This window comes from Lactuca virosa, chromosome 8 (genome assembly GCF_052849685.1).
Source record: "Lactuca virosa cultivar CGN04683 chromosome 8, Lactuca_virosa_CGN04683_v6, whole genome shotgun sequence".
Taxonomy (NCBI): domain Eukaryota; kingdom Viridiplantae; phylum Streptophyta; class Magnoliopsida; order Asterales; family Asteraceae; genus Lactuca; species Lactuca virosa.
This window is the reverse complement of record NC_136433.1, coordinates 384,588,862-384,609,314: the sequence shown is the minus strand read 5'-3', so window position 1 is coordinate 384,609,314 and position 20,453 is coordinate 384,588,862. Positions and strand designations below refer to the sequence as shown.

The 20,453-nt window shown below is 37.4% G+C and overlaps 1 protein-coding gene across 1 annotated transcript; it reads right to left on the bottom strand.

Annotated features, from left to right (window-relative positions):
- Positions 1 to 8,338: 8,338 nt before the first annotated feature.
- Positions 8,339 to 10,603, bottom strand: LOC145131967 (protein PHYLLO, chloroplastic-like). Its single transcript, XM_079066611.1, has 6 exons — positions 10,582 to 10,603; positions 10,417 to 10,496; positions 10,243 to 10,335; positions 9,622 to 10,164; positions 8,518 to 8,670; positions 8,339 to 8,353 (listed from the first exon to the last, which is right to left on the bottom strand). The coding sequence occupies exons 1-6, from the start codon at positions 10,601 to 10,603 to the stop codon at positions 8,339 to 8,341; spliced, it is 906 nt and encodes a 301-aa protein (XP_078922737.1).
- Between the last annotated feature and the right edge of the window lie 9,850 nt (positions 10,604 to 20,453).

Genomic DNA, 20,453 nt, shown 5'->3' with positions numbered 1-20,453 from the left:
CCGATCTAACAGATCAATAATCATAACAACATCCTATAACCAAGATACAGATCTAACCGATCAATAACATATCAACCATCCTATAAGCAGGATACTGATCTAACAGATCAATAATCATAACAACATCCTATAACCAGGATACATATTTAACCGATCAATAACATATCAACCATCCTATAATCAGGATACCGATCTAACAGATCACTAACATAGCATAATCCTATAAACCAGGATACAGACCTACCAGGTCACTAAGCATATCACCATCCTAATTACCAGGATGTAAATCAATAAGCATATCATGCAATAAACCCGGATACGAGTCCCATAAGGGCCAACATTGGTGCCTTAGACCCTGTTGATATAGTGAGGAGAACTCACCTAACACTACTGAAGCCCCGCAGATAAAACTCAGCTACTGGTTGACAGATTCCCGAACTGTCAACATCAAACAACACCCAATTAATAATTGGGTTCCAAGCCCAAGGTCCAACTCACACTCCAAAGGCCAAAAGTCAAGTAATGGGCCAAAGCCCAACATATGGCCTAATTTTCCAAATTGGGCCCAAACCTCTACATTGTCTTTCTTCAAGGCCTATCCAATTATTTTAGTCTAAACTCTTGGTATTCCCATGGCCCAATATCACATAATCATAAAGGCCCAATTATAGCCCATCTATGGCCCGATTTTCCAAATTGGGCCGAAGACTCTCACATGGGCCTTATCCTAAAACCCATACAATTATTTAGTCCATTTGATTATTCTTGGATGGCCCACCAATAATCCAATCATCAAAGCCCAATAGAAATGCCCAACTCAAGGCCCAAGTTAAATTAGGGTTCCACATGAAATAACGATTATGGTTAAGTGTTTCTTACTTAACCCATTAAGGACTTAATCTATTAAGTCCACTATTGCCTTTGGTTAATTTGCCAATGATTATTAATTATTATTATTTTGGGTTTATTAAATAATTCTCGGTGGTCCCGATCAATCCCAAAATTAGGGTTCAAGGCATTAAGGTTTCCAACCCAATTACCAACCCATTACTCAAATGGTTGGGATTTTAGGTCAATTAGGGCTTCATTGGGCCCACTAGGGTTTTATTGGGCCCACTTTGTCCAAGCATCCCCAAATGGGTCCAAAACACAACAAAGCACACCGCCACCCAACACGGCAGTTGGTGGCGGAAGGAGGCGGCAGCCACCACCTCACGGTGGTGGTTTTGGATTTTTCTATTATTATTCCGGCCGATTACAATACAATTTACAACCCAAAATCCCGAATAAACACACACACACTAAGGTAACCATACACACAGCCGTACTGTGGCGGCAGGTGGTGGTCGGAGGTGCTAGCCACCACCTCACGGTGGTGGTGGTGGCTCACTTTTGCTTCTAGTTTACACAAACCACACACACTCTCTTAATGAAATACATCAGCAACACACTCACACACACACCTATGCACATAGAAAAGCACACACATATCCACCTTCCACGGTGGCTGGTGGTGACGGAAAAAGGCAGCAGGCGGCGGCCACCATGGCTGGCGGCCATGGTGGTTCTTTTCCTTGGTTTCCAGCCAATAAATGACCACCCACATGAATACTTGAGCTCTTGCAGAACACAAACCCATATCAGCCACCATCAAGGTGACGGGCGACAAACGGAGCGGAAACAACGTCGGTTAACGGCGACAATGGCTTCCCCTCTTCACTCCCGACGTCCCACTGCCGATCTTCTTCTTCAGCCACAATAGTAACAGTGACGACTGGCGGCAGCGGATGCAGGTGCGTTTTCAACCGATGGCAGCGGTGGTCGTGGCTGAGGCGCTGTGAGCATAGGACGGAGAAAGGTGGCGACTAACGGCGGCTAGTTGCTGTGGGACGAGCTCCAAAGCAAGCGGTGATCGGAACGATATCGGCAATAGTCGGGTGTGGCTGCGAATAGTGATAGAAAAGAGAAGAAGAAGAAGGGAACGACAGAGAGGTGGCATCAGCGCTCACATCTTCGTCAGGGAGTCTTCGTCGTCGCCGGCAGCAGGGTACAAGGGTGGTGTTTCAGCGACTGGCGGCGCCGAAGGTAGAGGAAGGAGGGTGGCCGATGGGAGACATAAGGTGGCAACTGCATTCTTTTTAGGGTTAGGGTTTAGGTTAGAGAAGGTGATGGGTTATATATCCGATCCCTTCAAACTTCATTCCATAACAACACATTTGGTCCCTCCTTCACCCTTTTCTTTCAATTTCGATCCAAAATTTACCATTTCAACCCCTCCTTCTGAAAACCCTTACAAATCCAGTCCAAATAATACCAAACACCACTTGACTTATGAAAATCTTTACAAATTATGTCCCAAAATTACACTTTAACCCCTGGAGATTCAAATCTTGTCATTTGGCTTCCCGAAACCAACTCCCAACTAATTATTATTTGGTTTCAGATTATTATAATATTAAATAATAATTAGAATTACTTCTCGGGGTCCCGAGTTTATTATTAATTATCTTATTCTAAACGGGATGTTACAATATATATATATATATATATATATATATATATATATATATATATATATATATATATATGTGTGTGTGTGTGTGTGTGTGTGTATCTCAATTATTTTAGTTAAATGTTTGATTATTTACTTGATCGTTTTTCAAAACAATAATATTCATATTCTGAAATGATTAACTTCTAATTATGAGACTAGATCTCTTAATAGAATTATAAAGTAAATATTAATATTTTAATAAATAAAATTAAGTTCTATATAAAAGCACTTTTGACTTAAACTTGTTTTAAATCAAACTTATCTAAGGTATTGTTATCTTCATTATATAAATGAAATACACATATTCCAACTTCAAGAAAATGATATTTGAAGGAAAATAATGTAGTTTATTTGACATATGTGAATCTTATTTATATATAAAAGATTCTTAATGATATTTTCAGTAAAGTGTAGAGAAAATAATTATTAAGTAACTATATACCATGGTGTATGACTTCCTTTCTAATGAATTTCTAAGATTTAACGTAAGACACTAATCAACTTTATTAATAACTATAGTAGTTATAATTATACTTTACAAGCTAAAACATAAATGTGAAACATTTGTTGTATTTTTCAAATATTAAGTTGAAATACAAACCAATAATACTATCTAAATCCTTAGTGATAATAAAGAATGAATTGAACTTTACTTGATATAGTTTACTTTCTAATCGGTATAAATTATCTTCCTTTATGCTCTTGGGATTATACCTTAATCACTATTAATTGTATCTTGAATACAAACACCAACAAGTTACATATCTGTAAAATATTCTAAAAGGGCATTTAGATTATTATATACAACCCCACCTAGAATAAGTTCTCTTATTTCTCTAAATGTTGAGTTAGCAGAAAGCAAGTTTCTAATAACAAAGCAAGTGGGATGCATATGGAACTTGAAGAAGCTCAAGAACCATAGCCTGATGTAGAAATTGTTGGCACTAGTTACAACAAGGAATGGTTGAACTTGAATAATATCTATTCACAAACACAAACTGTTCGCGTTAATGGTATAATTCATCTTTGCCTTGAGAAATGTGGAATCTCTCATTGATGAGTTCTCCTTGATGGTTTCTGGAAAATCCATCAACAACCAAAATGCTATATCAAATCTTGAATCTGATAAATGAATTAGAATCATGAACATTGAGATGTAATCCATGTCTTATAATCAAGTATGGGCTTGATTAATATTCCTCTCTATATCAAGGCTAGAAAGAGTAAGAGATTCTTCTAGAAAGCATACATACATGTATATCATACACATTTATGAAGGTTTGTCATAAAAGGATTTTCTCATACTCGTGTCATTGACTCTGGTCCTTATCATACTTATGACATTGACTATGATCAAACCTTTTCACAAGTAACTATGATTAGATCAACGAGGATATTATTTACTACAACTTCATATTCTTATTATGAACTATAACAAATAGATTTCAAGAAAGACCGCTTTTCTTAATAGACATCTACTTGAAGATATCTATATAGCTTAGCCTGGATGTTTTATTAATCCATGTTATCCTAACAAATGTGTAATGCTTAAGTTCCACTTGTGGATACAAAGCAAACATCTCAAGGTTGGAATCACCATTTTAATATATAAATAGAAGATGTACTTTTCAATCAAAATGGAGATGACATTTGTGTTTACTAAGAACTAGTGGCAGCATAGTGATATTCATAAGCTTATATGAATGAGACATACTTAACCATTTAAAGTAATACTCCGACTCTGCAAGGTCGTTTCTGTAACACCCCATTTCTGCATTTCCAATAGGATCCAATATAAACCTTCGTTTATAAAATTTGAAGTAGAAATATATTATTTTATAGCCAAATTAATCATCATAAATGTGTAGAAAACGTCAATACGATTTCCATAGATATATAGAACGCGTAAATCTGACTTCGTATGAAGAAGTTATGCTTCTTCAAAGTTATGCGATTAAACCGACACAACTCAGCATATCGTAAAAAATGAATTTTTGATAAATCACTTTTTAGCATAATAGATCTAAACAAAAGTCAGAGTAGTCGTTAAACCGAGAGCGTGCATATATAGAACGTCCAAATCTGACTTCGTGAGAGGAAGTTATGATTTTTTGAAGTTTTAGCGCGGTAGTGCGGTCACAAAAATCGAATCTTAGATTGACAGATTATTAGGAAAAATAATCTAAACGATAATTGAAGATATCGCCGATATGATTCCGGAAATATAGAGACAGTAGGAAACGGAGTCCGTATATAGGAGTTATGCTTTCTGCAACAATTCCCGACCGTCTAAGCCTATCGAAAATATAAAATCTTGAAAGAGTGAGAATTAGCTATTGAGATCTAAAGGAAAGTAGTAGATCTCATCGAGATCTTTCCGAAAATATAAAGAAAGTCAAAAATGGAGTTCGTGTGAAGAAGTTATGCCATTTTGAAAATCTGTAAAATTGTGCGTGCGAGATGACGTGGCACCAGGAGAGAGCGCCACGTGGCATGGTGGACTTTCGAATTGACTTGGTTCCTGGTGCAGCTCCAATTTCCAAGGCACCTTATCGGTTAGCACCTCTAGAGATGCAAGAGTTGTCTGGTCAGCTGCATGAGTTTTTAGACAAGGGATTCATTTGGTCGAATAGCTCACCAAGGGGAGTGCCGATTTTGTTCGTGAAGAAGAAGGATGGGTCGCATCGGATGTGTATCGATTACCGGGAGCTGAATAAGCTAACGGTGAAGAACATTTATCCACTCCCGAGGATTGATGATTTATTTGACCAGCTTCAGGGTGCGTCTTGGTTTTCCTAGATTGATCTGCGTTCAAGTTATCATCAGATGAGGGTGAGAGAGGAGGATACACAGAAGACGACCTTCCAGACTCGATATGGTCATTACGAGTCCGTGGTGATGCCCTTCGGGCTCATCAATGCTCCAGTCGCATTCATGGATCTCATGAATCACGTATGCAGACCCATGTTGGATCGGTCCGTGCTTGTGTTTATTGATGACACCATGTTCTATTCCAAGACCCAGGAACAATTTGAGGAGCATCTGAGGGAGGTATTGGAGACTCTGAGGAGGGAGAGATTGTATGCGAAGTTCTCCAAGTGTTAGTTTTGGTTGCGCGAGGTGCAGTTTCTGGGGCACCTTGTCAACCAGAACAGTATTCTAGTCGATCCGGCCAAGGTCAAGGCGGTGATGAGATGGGAAGTTCCGAGGTCTCCATCTGAGATTTGGAGTTTCCTTGGATTGGCAGGTTACTATAGGAGATTCATTCAAGATTTCTCCAAGAAAACGGTTCCTTTGACTCGGTTGACGAAGAAGACCATTCACTTTTCGTTGGGGGACCGAGCAGCAGGCAGCATTTGAGACTCTGAGGCAGCGATTATGTGAGGCTCCGATTCCGACCCTTCCGTAGGGTGTTGGGGATTTCATGGTATATTATGATGCGTAGATCATAGGTTTGGGAGAAGTGTTGATACAACGGGGTCATGTGATTGCTTACGCTTCGAGGAAGTTGAAACCTCATGAGGCGAATTATCCTATGCATGATTTGGAGTTAGGGGATGTGGTGTGTGCCTTCAAGATTTGGCGATATTACCTCTATGGGGTCTGTTGTACTATCTACATGGATCACAAGAGCCTAATGTATTTGATGGATCAGCCGAATTTGAACTTGAGGCAGCGTAGATGGTTGGATGTGGTGAAGGATTATGATTGTGAGATCCTTTATCACCCGAGGAAGGCCAATGTGGTGGCCGATGCTCTCATCCGTAAGGCGGTCGCAGCTCTGATCAGGGATATGTGTTTGAGGATGACAATGATTACTCCACTTTTAGAGCAGATCCGAGAGGCTCAGATTGAGGCTATAAAGGAAGAGCACCGGAAGAGTGAGCACATAGTGGGCCAGGTGGCTTCCTTCGATTATGATAGCCGGGGGTTATTGACCCTTCATCGGAGGGTGTGGGTTCCGTATTTGGGTGGTGTACGCCAGGTTTTGATTGAGGAGGCGCACAAGTCAAGGTTCTCTATTCATCCCGGGGCAACAAAGATGTATAGGGATCTCCGAATCGACTATTGGTGGCCATGCATGAAGAGAGATGTGGCCTGGTATGTGGAGAGGTGCTTAACTTGCAGGAAAGTCAAGGCCGAGCATCAGTGACCTCACGACAAGTTGCAGCCGGTAGACATTTCCGTTTGGAAATGGGAAGAAATTACTATGGATTTCATCACGAAGTTGTCACGGACAACGCGCAGAGTGGATTCGATATGGGTCATCGTATATCAATTGACCAAGAGCGCGCATTTCATTCCGATTTAGGAGAATATATCTACGGAGAGGTTGGCTGACATTTACATCAGGGAAGTTGTGGCAAGGCATGGGGTGCTGGTTATAGTGGTTTCAGAAAGGGATGTCCGGTTTACTTCTAGGGACTGGAAGAGGTTTCACAAGGAGTTAGGTACTCATCTAGATTTCAACATGACTTTCCGCCCACTGATTGATGGTTAGAGTGAGTGGACTATCCAGACCTTGGCGGATATGCTTCGGGCATGTGTATTGGATTTCAGTTTGGATACGTATCACCCTTCGGCGGAGTTCTTGTATAACAACAGTTATCACGCCAACATTAATCGACCTCCTTTTGAGATGCTCTATGGGAGGAAGTGCAATACCCTGATATGTTGGGGTGAGGTCGGTCAGCGAGTCATGGGGAGTACTGAGGTGGTACTCAAGACTAGTAAGTTGATTCAGCACGTTTGGGGTATACTTCAGACAACATAGCGTCGGAAGAAGTGTTATGCTGACAAGCGCCGATCAGATGTAGAATTCCAGGTTGGGGACATGGTTCTCCTGAAGGTGTCACCTTGGAAAGGTGTCATCCGATTCAGGAAGAGGGGCAAGTTGGGCCCCATGTATATCGGTCCTTTCCGGGTTTTGGCTCGGGTAGGCAAGGTTGCTTATCGCTTGGATCTACCCAAGAAGATTAGTCAGACCCATAACATGTTTCATGTCTCTCATCTGTGGAAATGTTTGGTTGATGATTCCATGGTGGTTCCATTGGAGGATATTCAGGTGGATGATCGCCTAAATTATATTGAGATACCGATTGCCATCCTTGATAGGAAGACGAAGACTCTGCGGAACAAGTCGGTGGATCTGGTAAAGGTGCAATGGCAGTACCACAAGGATTCAAAACGGACGTAGGAGCCCGAGGTCTAGATGAGGGAGCATTATCCAAAATTCTTCGTAACCATGGACTTCGAGGACGAAGTCTAACTCAAGTGGGGTAAAATTGTATCATTTGCATTTCAGGTATTTTTCCTTTTTGCCCTTAACTTAAAAATTCTTGCATTTTGGTCCCTAGCGGGGCGTACGTGGAGTACACAGGGCGTACGACCATCTGGGACAAGCCTAATTTTTAGGGTTTAAGCCATATTTAAACACCTTAAGTTGCCCATGAACCTTCTGATGACCAGCCTCCACCTCTCCAAACCCTGAGAACGAAACCGTAATTGCCTTTTGAGTGTTTTGAGTTTGTAAGTGATCTTTGAGAGTGTTTTTGGTGATCTTGAAGGAAGAAGAAATCTTAGAAGTTGCATTGCTGTGGTTGGAGCTTGATAGTTCATTATGATAGATATAATTAGGGCTTGTTTTTGTGCATTTTAAGGTCCCTTAAGTCATGCTTGAGAGTATGAGCTACTCTAGAAGCTAGGGATTGTAGATCTTAGCATTTTTGAGGTTCACTACTACAAAACAGCCTTTTACGACACGCAATGCGTGTCGTAAAACGCTCACTCATCAGTCATCTGAAATTAAAACTATTTTAAAATTTTAATATAATAAATAAAAATAAAATTTTAAATTTTTAACCACAAAGAATCAAACCATTAAAAGTTTCAAACATTTTCCAAACTAACCCTTTTACATCTTATGTCAGGATTCATCTATAACTCTGTTATATTAAATTTACCAAATTAACCATAAAAAGCCTACTACTACTACTACTCAACTCACCATACAAGACAAGTGGGTCGGAGTTATGATCATTGACATGCACATGTTCTGATTCTGAATGAGTTGGAGTTGGAGTTGAAGTTGAATCTAGTGCCCGTTTTGCATCTTCCTAAAACAATTAACAAGTATAACGAGCATAAAAAAATAGGGTCGGGATGAAGCAAAATTCATGAGTGAATTAATACAACTTAAAATACAGAAGAGATTAATGAGTTGAAACCGAGAAGAATGGTGACAACACAAGGCTCATATAAGATTAATGGTGAAGGAGACATAAGGATGAGTGTTATCATCACCACCCAAGCTGCTCATTCCTCCATCATCCTCTGTTTTCCAGAACGTGCTGCACAACAATACCCAAATCCAATCTCATGAAAAACTGTTATTCAGTTGGATCAGATAAACAAACAAGCCGATTGGGGTGGGAGGGGGTACTGAAGAACCTCCATTCCTTTTTTTTGTCTTATTCAATTGTGTTGTTGACTGTTTGTACTCTACAACAATCTTAATGTTGAATACCAACACCCATATCCTGTGGCTGTATGTATCCAAAATTCTATTCATGAAAAAGACAAGTTTTACCAAATAGTCTGGCCACTTGATTATTCTTAATGGATAGGGTAACAAATCACATGCCAGAGGATTCATTCATTGTACCAGGAATACCTACATACACAATGGGGACTGGACCTCGTTTCTTGAACCCAATATAGGGTAAGGGAAGGGATATTGTTTGTTTGTTTCTTCAAGTATAAGACTTAAACTAGTTAATTTTAGTCAGTGAGATGATGAAGATGGAAATTATATTATAATTTATATGACAACTTGCCTGTTTGAACTGCTGCATATAGTTTCAAGGATGGAACGTACTTTCTTCTCACTCTTGATCTATGGTGACATCACAAGAGACTGAAACCAACCCAATAAATGTTTTATTTAAAAAAAAACATATGAAGGAAACCGTTTGGATGTGATGCAAAATTTAGCCCCTAGGTTTTATATAAGTCAAAAAGTCAAACAAATTAAGTTGACCTGACCAGTATGTTTTCTCTAACTATACCAAAAGAATAACATCTGGATTTATCCAATTTCTGACTTCAGGAGAAAGTAGCAAATGATCCAAATGATCAACAAAAAGAATACCCTCGTTGAGTTTCAAAAGAGAATTTTTATATTTTCTCAACCTTAAACCAGATAAAATTGGCCATTTAAGGTGCTTAGCTAATAATAAAGATACCCACATATCACCCACTTTAAAAATCGCACCAATTAGCAGTATCCCATGTTTTGCACCTTTTATTATACCTAACATATCTGCCACATCACCATGTGTGAAAGAGTTATAGGGTTGGAAATAGTTTGTAAATGGTTGACTACTTGATACCCAAAACTCTAATCCTTTTAAACAACTTTGACTCCATTCTTTTGGTGTGTTTTCTAGAGGCTCCCTTAAAGGACAATTGATATGTACAGGTCCACAAGGTGATGACGTGGAATGATTTACAACAGATTCAAAAGTTGTTAGAACTATTCTTGTAGAAATTTCATCTGTGGGTACAGAAAGATTGAAAATTTGCCTCATAAATGACCCAAATATGTTAACCTAGAAAAAAAATATTTAAAAATGAATATTTAGAAAATAAACTAATAAATAATAATCATTAATTATTAATTAACATACTTGATTAACTGCTTGGTTGGCTCCAGTATCTAGAAGCGCAGGGGGCGATCTGCTATGAGTAATAGAAGAGGTAAAAATCTTGAGAAGCTTCCACTACCTGTAAAGTGTAAATTATCCACCTTTTTATAAAAAATGGAAAAGGGTAAAAAATTATGATTTTTTATAGACTTTTACAACACGTAAAAGATTTGAAACTGCGGTGCCTGATGAGGTTAAAACCACAGCTGGTTTTTGACATCCTCTCTGCTTATTGCCTACATACACAAGATTAGTAAGGTAAGGGAAATATTCAAAATGATTAACAAGAAGAATATATAGATACGAGAAAAACTTCACCACCTTTTTTTTCTCTATTTGGCATTTCTACAAACACTTTATGTGCATATTTCTTAAGCATGTTCTGAACCTCAACAACCCAATTGTTAGCATCATTCCGGTCAATTCCTTTCTTAGCAACCTCTCTGATTCCATCTAAAAAGACCAATTTATAAAAAGAAATATGATAAAGAAATGGAGAAGGGTAAAGAAAGAATACATAATCATTTTATGAAGAAGGGTAAAGAAAGAAGTACTTCATTCTGGAGGAAGTTGGGATTCTTTACTTCTTTTCTGATTTGACAAATTGTAATTGGGCTTATTTGTTTGCCAGTTTTATTTTTTCATAAATGCATCCCATTTGACGCGTTGGAAGCAGGAGACGGTAGGGTTTCATCGATTTTGAATGTGGTGGGTGATAGAAGAGATGGTCACAGCGGTGTTGCAACACCCGGCGACAACTATAGCAGATTGACATATATGGCGAAGAGTGGAGACGAACGGGAGAGGGAGATGAAACGAACCCGCCTAAATTGTTTTCTAATTTTTTGGGATTTTCTTTTCCTTTTCCTGCTATAGCTACTAATAAGGGTTCTGCCATTGTTCTTGAGGCTGCCGCCTCCGCCTCCGCCTTATTCTTTAATGTCCGGATCTCATGACGCCATGAGAAAGATGATAGTTAGTGACCATAAGAACGAGGTTTTAGATGAGATCGCCGACGAGGGAAGAACAATGGTAAACTAGGGTTTTTGAGAGAGATGGATGAGTAAAATAAGAGGTGCCACGATTTTGTTATAGGAATTAATAGTTAGAACTTAGACACGCATTTGAAAAATATAAAACGACAGGTTTTCACGATACACATTTTATTATAGGCGCCTTCCGTGTTTTTTATTTTTTTTATGTGACAATAATTTTAGGGAACGCAAAAATGCGTGTCCTGAATCCTTTAAATTTTAGGAGAGATGACATTATTTTTAGGACACACACTTTTGTGTATTGTAAACACGTCCGTGTCATGGTTTGCGTGTCCTTAAAGGTCTGTTTTCTAGTAGTGGTTACTTGTGCATAAAAATGCAATCTTGATGTGTTATTTTGGACCATGCATGAGTTAGGCCTCCTATTATGGGTTTTAATGGTCAAAAACAAGTATTGGATCCCATTAAGACATGAAAAGGAGTAAAGTTGCCAACTTTACGTGTTAAGACATCTTTTAGAATCAGATATGAGATGTAGACTTAGTTACTTAACCAATTAAGCACTTAATGGTTAGATTGGGCTATTATGGAGTACGTTGGGCGTACCCTGATCGTACACAACGCGTACTGGCTAAAGGTGGCGTACGCTGGGCGTACTCAGCAGCTGTGGACTTTCATTGACTTTTGTGGTTTGGTTCATATTTGGACTATTAGGGTTTTGGGCCTTGTTGGTTCACTAGTCTTTATGAATTTGGGCCATTGTTAGGCTTTGGGCCTTCTTGGATTTAGGCCTATAACGGGCTTTGGGTATCATTTAGGAATTTGGGCCATATTTGGCTTTTGGTGCCATTAGGTTGGGCCTCGGTTATTGGGCCAAGCGAGGAAAGGGTAAAATTATCTTTTACCCTGGGCGTTTGACAAATGAACTTGATACCCGGTTATGGTTATGGCCCAATTACTTATTGGGGTTTTGTTTGGTTGATTAGTGTGGGATTTTCCGGTTTAGCAGCCGATCATTTGTTTGTCTGATAGCAAACTGAGGTGAGTTTGCTCACTATATTGTAGGACACTAGGGATTGTATGTGTTTGTAGTCTTTGTGACTCCTGGTGTATGTGCTGTATATCTGTGTGCCTGTTTTCTATATGTATGTGGGGTGAAATAGACCCGGTACAGCCTAGTGCTAACATATGAGTTGAAATAGACACGGGGGTGAAATAGACCCGGTACGACTTTGGGACGACGCATGAGCTGAAATAGACTTGGGGGTGAAATAGACCCGGAACAGCCTTGAGCTGGCAGATATGTATATATGCGGTATTTTGGGGAACTCAGTATGCTTCGTGCTTACGGTTTTTAGTTTATGTTTCATGTACTTTCAGATTTTATTCCCGCAGGAATAATCTATCTACATTCCCGAAGGAATCATCATCTCATTCCCAAAGGAAACATAGTCTCATTCTTGAAGGAATCATAATCTCATTCTCGAAGGAATCATCTTTCTACGTTCTCATAATCTTTAATGTGAATACTATGGTCTACCCCTAATCTTACACATCACATATCATATAACAATCTATCTCATCATCTCATTAAGAGATCTTCTACTAGCAATCTAGTACTTAATTCATTAAGTACTTAATCTAAATGTTCATCTACTAACACATAGGTATTTAACATAATACCCTTGACATCTAGCCATACATCCATACTCTATCTTCATCTAATCTTTGATGGGTATTTAACACAATACCATCAATATCTAACCACACATACATACTTTGTCTTTATCTATTAGCTTGTAGGTATTTAGCATAATACCATTTACATCTAATCATACCATTCACATTCTATCTACATCTAATATATCTTGGGTATTTAACACAATACCACTAACATCTAGTCATACACACATAATCATCCATAATGTTAGAATTCATATATCCATGCACTAATTTCATCTAATGAGTTATGTGTATTTAACAAAATACCAGTAGCATTTAAAGATGCATACACAGTAACATTAACATCTAAACATGCATACATAATCTAGAAAGAGATAGATAGAGAGTTATAACTCACCTTGTTAGTTAGTGAAGACTAACTACTGTTGGCTTATAATATTCAATTGATGCATCTTGATCCATCTTCTTTTCTCAAGGCATATTCATACAACATATCCAACTCCTTAGAACTTGTCTTAGCCTATTAAGAGCTTAATATCTCTCTATATCAAAATGATCACTTAATTGATCATAATTCTTACGTCTTATCTTCAACCCTTAAATCTATTTTACCCCAATGAATTAATCATCCCATACTACATAACTCATTACACCCTAATTACTATTGCATCAATTCATCATCCTCACTAGTTAGGGTTTCAAACCCTAACTTTGCATATATGGATTCACCATGGAAATCACATACAAAGCTTATTTAAAGCTTTTAAACACTCTCAGTAACATCATAATCAAGACACAGGTTGATCAATTCAACCATTCTAGTCAATCTAACATTTTCATCATTAGAGCTCAAAGCTTCATCTAAGGGAGAAATCTTTACCTTAGGAGGAAGAGGAAGAGGATATTAATCCTTGAAATCCACCATATCTAGCTTATCTTGGCACCAAAATCGGCCCAACTTAACTCTCAAGCAAATTAGGGAAGACACGGTCCGAGAATAAGCCCTTAAAATATTTAAATTTGTTTTCTAAACTGCAAAACTACAATGTGGTAATATCTCTACCGCACTATGGTGTGCCCTATTAGGTTGAAGTCTCCCTCTGACCGAGTCGCGGTGCCTTTCTTATATAACACCCTACTTTCGCTACCATGCCGCAGTGCAAATTATATTGCCTTCGACTTATGATGAAACTTTTGTCCATTTTAACGTTCTAGAAACCACGCCGTGGTAAAGACCTTACCGTGTTGCGGTGGCTGCACATCAACAACTCGTTATTTGATTCCATTCCAACTTTGGGACAATTTTCTTCCAAACTTCTAACACTCATATCTTCTTTGTTTTAAACCTGTTTTCTATGATCTTTATATCCACACAAAGGTGGGATGAGTTCTACAACTCTATCAAGTCACTTGGGACGGACTACTTACGGGTCTTAATCTACTAAATCACAAAATTGGCCCCAAAAGCATAAAATTCTTATTTTACCCTTTATTGCCTAAATGCATCATCCCTTGCATTTCTTCTCTTGAACTTATTCATCTTATCTTATATAAGTGACTTAAACTTTTCTAGAATCATTTCATGAAGTTTAGATCTTCTTAATTCATGAAATTCCTCTAAATAACCAAATTGCCCTTTTGATCAATTATTCACCCAAATTCAAGTCTCTCTAAATTTTCGGTTCTTACAACTTGCATATTTTAGTTGAGACACTGATCGACCAGAGTTCACATTTAGTTTCGTACTTAAATCAAAAGGAGTATTGACTTATGTAATAATCAAATGTTGAAACTTTTTCAAACATTTCTCTATATAATGAGATTGACTCAGAGAAACCAGACTGCTTGTCCTTTTCTGCTTGATACCAAGAATTGTATCAACTTCTCCAAGATCTTTCATCTTAAAGTTCGAGGACAGGTATTTATTCGTCTCAAGAATACCTTCTAAGTGAGTACCAATGAACAACATAGAATCAACATAAAGATATATAACAAATGTATATTTTGATGTGCATTTAGAATAAATACACCTGTGAGCACTATTGTGTTAAAATCTAAAATCCAAAAGGGGTAATAGCGGTGTCAAATATCTCATGCCACTGTTTAGGAGCTTGTATCAAACCACACATGGATTTAATAACTTTACATACTTTATTTTCCTATCCAGGTATCACGAAACCTCTAGGTTGCTCCAAGTAAATCTCCTCCTTAGATAACCATTCAGAAAGGTTGTCTTCCTATCCATTTGATGTATGTAGACTCCTTTCAAAGTTGATATTGTTATGAGAGTTCTAATAAAGCTAATTCTAGCGATTAGGGCGTAGGTATCGAAGTAATCGATACCTTCTTGTTGCATGTAGCCTTTAGCAACTAATCTTGCTTTAAAGGTAGATATGGATCCATCTGGATGATATTTTCTCTTAAATATCCATTTGGATCCAATGGGTATCTACCCCTTGGGTAGATCAACTAACTCCTAAGTTCTGATTCCCATAATCGAATCCATTTCGTCATTGATGACTTCTTTCCATATATGAGCATCTCTAGATAACATGACTTCAGTGAAGGTCTTAGGATCATCATCTAAATTGATGGTAAAAATGACCTCTCTCGTTATTTTCATTTGGGTATCTTTAACTAAGTAAGAGTAAAAATTATCTCCTAGGGTTTTTCTCTTTTCTAGACCTTGTACTTCTCCTTGGTTCCTCTATAACCTGAGAAGGTCGAACATCTTCTCGAGAAGTACTTGGGCCTATTATTGCTTTTGAGTTTTCAATGTCTATTGAAAACTTGTATTCGAATAATTCCACATCTTTGGATTCTATGAAAACACTAGATTTATCATCCAATAATTGGTAAGCCTTGCTATTTTGAGCATATCCGATGAATACACTCTTCATAGCTCGAGCTCCTAATTTGGATCTCTTAGGACCGGGTTTCCTATAGTAAGAAACACACTCCCACACTCTTAAATAGTCTATGTTAGGTTGCCTTTCCTTCTACAACTCATAAGGACTAGTAGGGACTACAGGGTAGTGATCCTAATATGAACATAACAAGTAGTTAATAGAGCTTCCCCTACAGATTGTTTGGCAACCCGATTGGTTCAACATGCAGTTGACTATCTCGAACAGGGTTCAGTTCTTTCTTTCGGACAAACCATTTTTTGGGGGAGTAAAAGGTGAAGTTATTTCATCTATGATTCTATCCTCTTCGTAGAATGTATCAAACTCCTGATTGACACATTATCCACCTATATTAGAGCAAAAACTCTCTGTGTGTTTCTCATATTGGTTTTCAACCTTGGCCTTTACAATGTCACTAATAAATAAACATGTCAATATCGGCTCGAGTCATCACAAAACATTATGAAATATCTCTTACCTCCATGCATGAGTATTCCATTAAGTTTACAGATATGATAATGAATGAGTTCTAGTAATGATGTAACACGTTTGACACTTGGAAAAGGTTTCTTAGTAAACCTAGATTTAATACAGGTTTCACATTTATCAAAATCATTATTGTTTACTTTTATCATACCTTTAGTTTGCATTTTTTCAATATTTTTATAATTTGTGTGTGCTAAACGTTTGTTCCATAAAGAAGTTGAACAAACGATATAATCAGAAAACATAATTTTATTCAATATAAAATTGATTATATTATTGCTACTGGTACTACCACTATCACTGGTAGTACCCCCACTATAACTATCACTCACACTCTCACTATTACTAAACTCAACATATAACACAGAAACACCATGTCCAGATGCAACATAATCAATGACCATCTTCATTTAGGTCAAGGCTATACATTCTACGAGTGTTAATTTCTTGACCAACTAAAAAACCATTTTGGGTAAACGCCACTTGACCGGTCTCTATGACCAACTTATGACCATTCTTTTCAAACTTGTCGGCAAATACGAGTCCCTTCGAGATCTCAGGAATACGCAACACATCTTGAAGAGTGACTCTACGACTATTGTGATATTATAAGACCACCATGCCAATTCCGCGGACACTCACTCTATGACCATCAACGCATACCACCATATTTCTTTCAGGTATATGACTATAAGTAAAGAAATCTGAATCAGTTTCCCAAACATGAAATGTAACTCTAGAATCCATAAATCAACCTTGATCCACCACTACTCGAGTAAGAGAAGAGATCATATTGACTCCTCCAAGACCCATGTTTTCCACAAGGCGGTGAGATACTCAACAAAATTTATGGATCCATTTGAAGGACCATATTTCTATTAAATTGGGTATCGTAGCCCATAACTATAATCAGTATAAACTTGAATTAATGGTAGCATAATCCTTTTGGGTTGCTCTCAAACCTAGCAATTGGACAATATATTTTGGAGAGAGATGTTGATTTATTATTTGACTAATAAATTGAAATAGATAATTTATTAATATATTATGAGAATAATATATTAATTATAAATAGTAATATTTAATTAATAATTAATTAGAAATTAATTGGAATTAATTTTGGGATTAATAGAATTAATTAAAAGTCCAGGGGTTAAAGTGTAATTGTTCAATAGTCGAGCAAAAGACATTCTAGAACCTCCCTAGTCTATGCATGGTTGGGAGTGTTCTAGGGGTTCTAGAATTATCTTTGGAGGATAATCAGGAAGCTGTATAATTACCAAAAACAAGATAATATTATTATATTGGTTTTAGGGTTATCTAGGGTTTCCTTGCTACACTATATAAAGGCCCATAGGGCTTCATATTTCGGCCAATAATTCCCTAGAAGATCTAGGCCGAAATTCTGATCTCCTCCCTCCTCCCTCCTATCTCCTCAATATCCTTCTTACTTGTGTTGGTGTGAACCACTAGAGGCACGACGCTTATGGTGCTTGATTCCAAAAGATCAACAAAGGGATTCTTGGTTGTTTAGTTTAACAATCAATAAGGTATGTGTTCTTACTAATGAATTCTACTTTGAATAGGAAATATTTTGTAGTTTGATAGTTCATAGTATGTTGCCTTTATGTGAAAGACTTATATCCTTCTTAGGTTACATGTGCTCTAATCATTTAATTGTTAAATGTTTTTCCGCTTAGAGCATTGTTATTGTAACCTCCATAACCCAACAATGGTATTAGAGCCTATGGCTATCTTTTATGTGATTGCACATTGGTGAATTGATCAAAACTAAAATTTTCGGATTAATCACATCTCACGACATGAGCATTGATGCTCACGACGTGAGATCTCATCTGATCTGATTTTTCGAGATTATCTGCCTAATCTGTTTTGTTTGGTAATTATCTGCATTGAATATCTTCCAAATCCGATTTTGCTGAATATTTGGTGATAAATTACAAGCCTTAAAGTTAGGAGATAAATCTTTGACTTGATTAATTATTTATTAATTAATATGATTGATTGTTTAAATGTGTAAATAATTGATTAATCCTTATAACTAATGTCAAATATTATTTGGTTTATATTAAATTTAAATTTAATTTATATAAAAATTTGAAATTACTATAAACCTAGTATTTTTTGAAAAAAAGTTTAAAAAATACACTTTATACTATATGTAAGATTAGAAGTTTAATAATTAGTATATGTTTAAGACTAAGTCGGTCGAAACGCTAGTACACCTCATTCACGAAGCTGATCTATAAGGGGAGTATAAGGAAACTGTCTATAAAATGGTAAGTGAATGAGTGTCCACTCTCACCCACCGCTTCCTTGATTAGTGGAGGTTTGTTATCCAAATGGGTTGATAGGGCAATTAATTCTCATTAAAAGTATAATGATATTAAAAGGTAACTAAACACTTTTTTATTTAAAATCTCAATCTTAGTTACTTTAGGAAAAATGTGAATTTGTATGCTAACCCATGAAATTGCACATTATACTTTATAGTAGTTAGTGGAGCACGTATGGTTAACCGGCACACTAATAGTGGCTATAAAGAGTGATAATGGGCATCTCGAAAAATATCATTGATTAATGGAGTGCGTGTGGTTAACCGACACATTAAAATGAGATGATAAATGACATCGAGAGTGCCAATATAATTTGCATGGTTATTGACATCTTGTTTGTGATCATTGGCATCCCAGTCACAAATGGAAGAGCATAATATGAGATTAAACATGCCATTGAATAGTTTCAACGAGTCTCAAAAGATCTAGGAATTTAACTTAACTTAATTTCCTTCAAATTTTGTTTTTCAATGGTGGAATTGGTAAATCGTCATTTACCTACCTTTATAAAATTCACAATTAGATTACGACATCCCTTTTCTAAGTTGTGAATTTTTTTAGTTGGATTCTAGCCTTAATATTTCAAGTTTTGGGTTGTTATATTAAGGATTGTTCTTATCTAACTAAAACTACCTTTCTTTTACAGATGTCTACTCCAAATGATGCTTCTGGTTCCTCCTCCTCCTCTAATCAAAACTTCTCGTTGCTAAACATCTGCTCAAGGGTAACATTGGATGGCACCAACTATAATGACTGGATGCGCAACATCAAGATGACCCTTCATTTCGAGGACAATGAGTATGTCCTTGAGAAAGAGTTCAATAAAATTGACGAATAAAAGGCCACTCATGAAGAATTGGCCGCTTACAAGAAACACTACAATGATGCAACAAAAGTTGCTTTCATCATGGTGGCCGCGATGACTCCTGAATTGTAGAGATACTATGAGGATTACTGGTCATACGAGATAAACACGGACCTTATGGAAAAGTACCATAAGCAAGCTCGTCAAGAAAAGTACGAGGTAGTAAAGTCCCTCATAGCAAGCAAGATGAAAGAGGGAGAATTTGTTAGCAGCCACGTGAAAAGAATGCAACGATACGTGGATCGGCTTGTCAAGCTTAATGTGAATTTTGATGAGGAGTTGGCTATCGACATAGTCTTGAACTCCTTACCAAGTTGTTATGATAATTTAATATTGATCTATCATTTGAACAACAATGAGACCACTTTGTCTCAATTGCACAACCTCCTGTGAACAGCTGAAGCAAGGGTGAAGGGAAAAAGTGTTGCCTCCACTTTTGCTAGTGCTCCCGTTCTGGCCATTTTTCAAGGGAAAGGGAAAAAAAGGAAAGGTCCTCCAAAGAAAAACTGGAAGGGAAAGTCTCAAGCTGGGTTGTCAAGAAATGGAACCAAAGGTAAATCCAGTTCTAATTCTCCCCCTGTCTCTGATCCCAAAGAGGACACTTGATTGTACTGCAACGACAAAGAGCATTAGAAATGAAGCTACCCAAAGTATCTGCGAGACATTAAAGATGGAAACCTGAAGCCGACTTCTGCAGGTATATAAACTATCTTATCTAATAACTCATCATCTTCTCGTTCTTGGGTCCTTGATACAGGATATGGATTTCACATTTGTTCTAATTTGCAGGGGCTAAGAAGAAGTGAGGACGTGGAGCATGGTAGAATCAACTTGATCATGGAGAATAGGCGATCTTCACCTGACACCAAGATTGGAGTTTATAGTCTAGTGCTTAGTGATG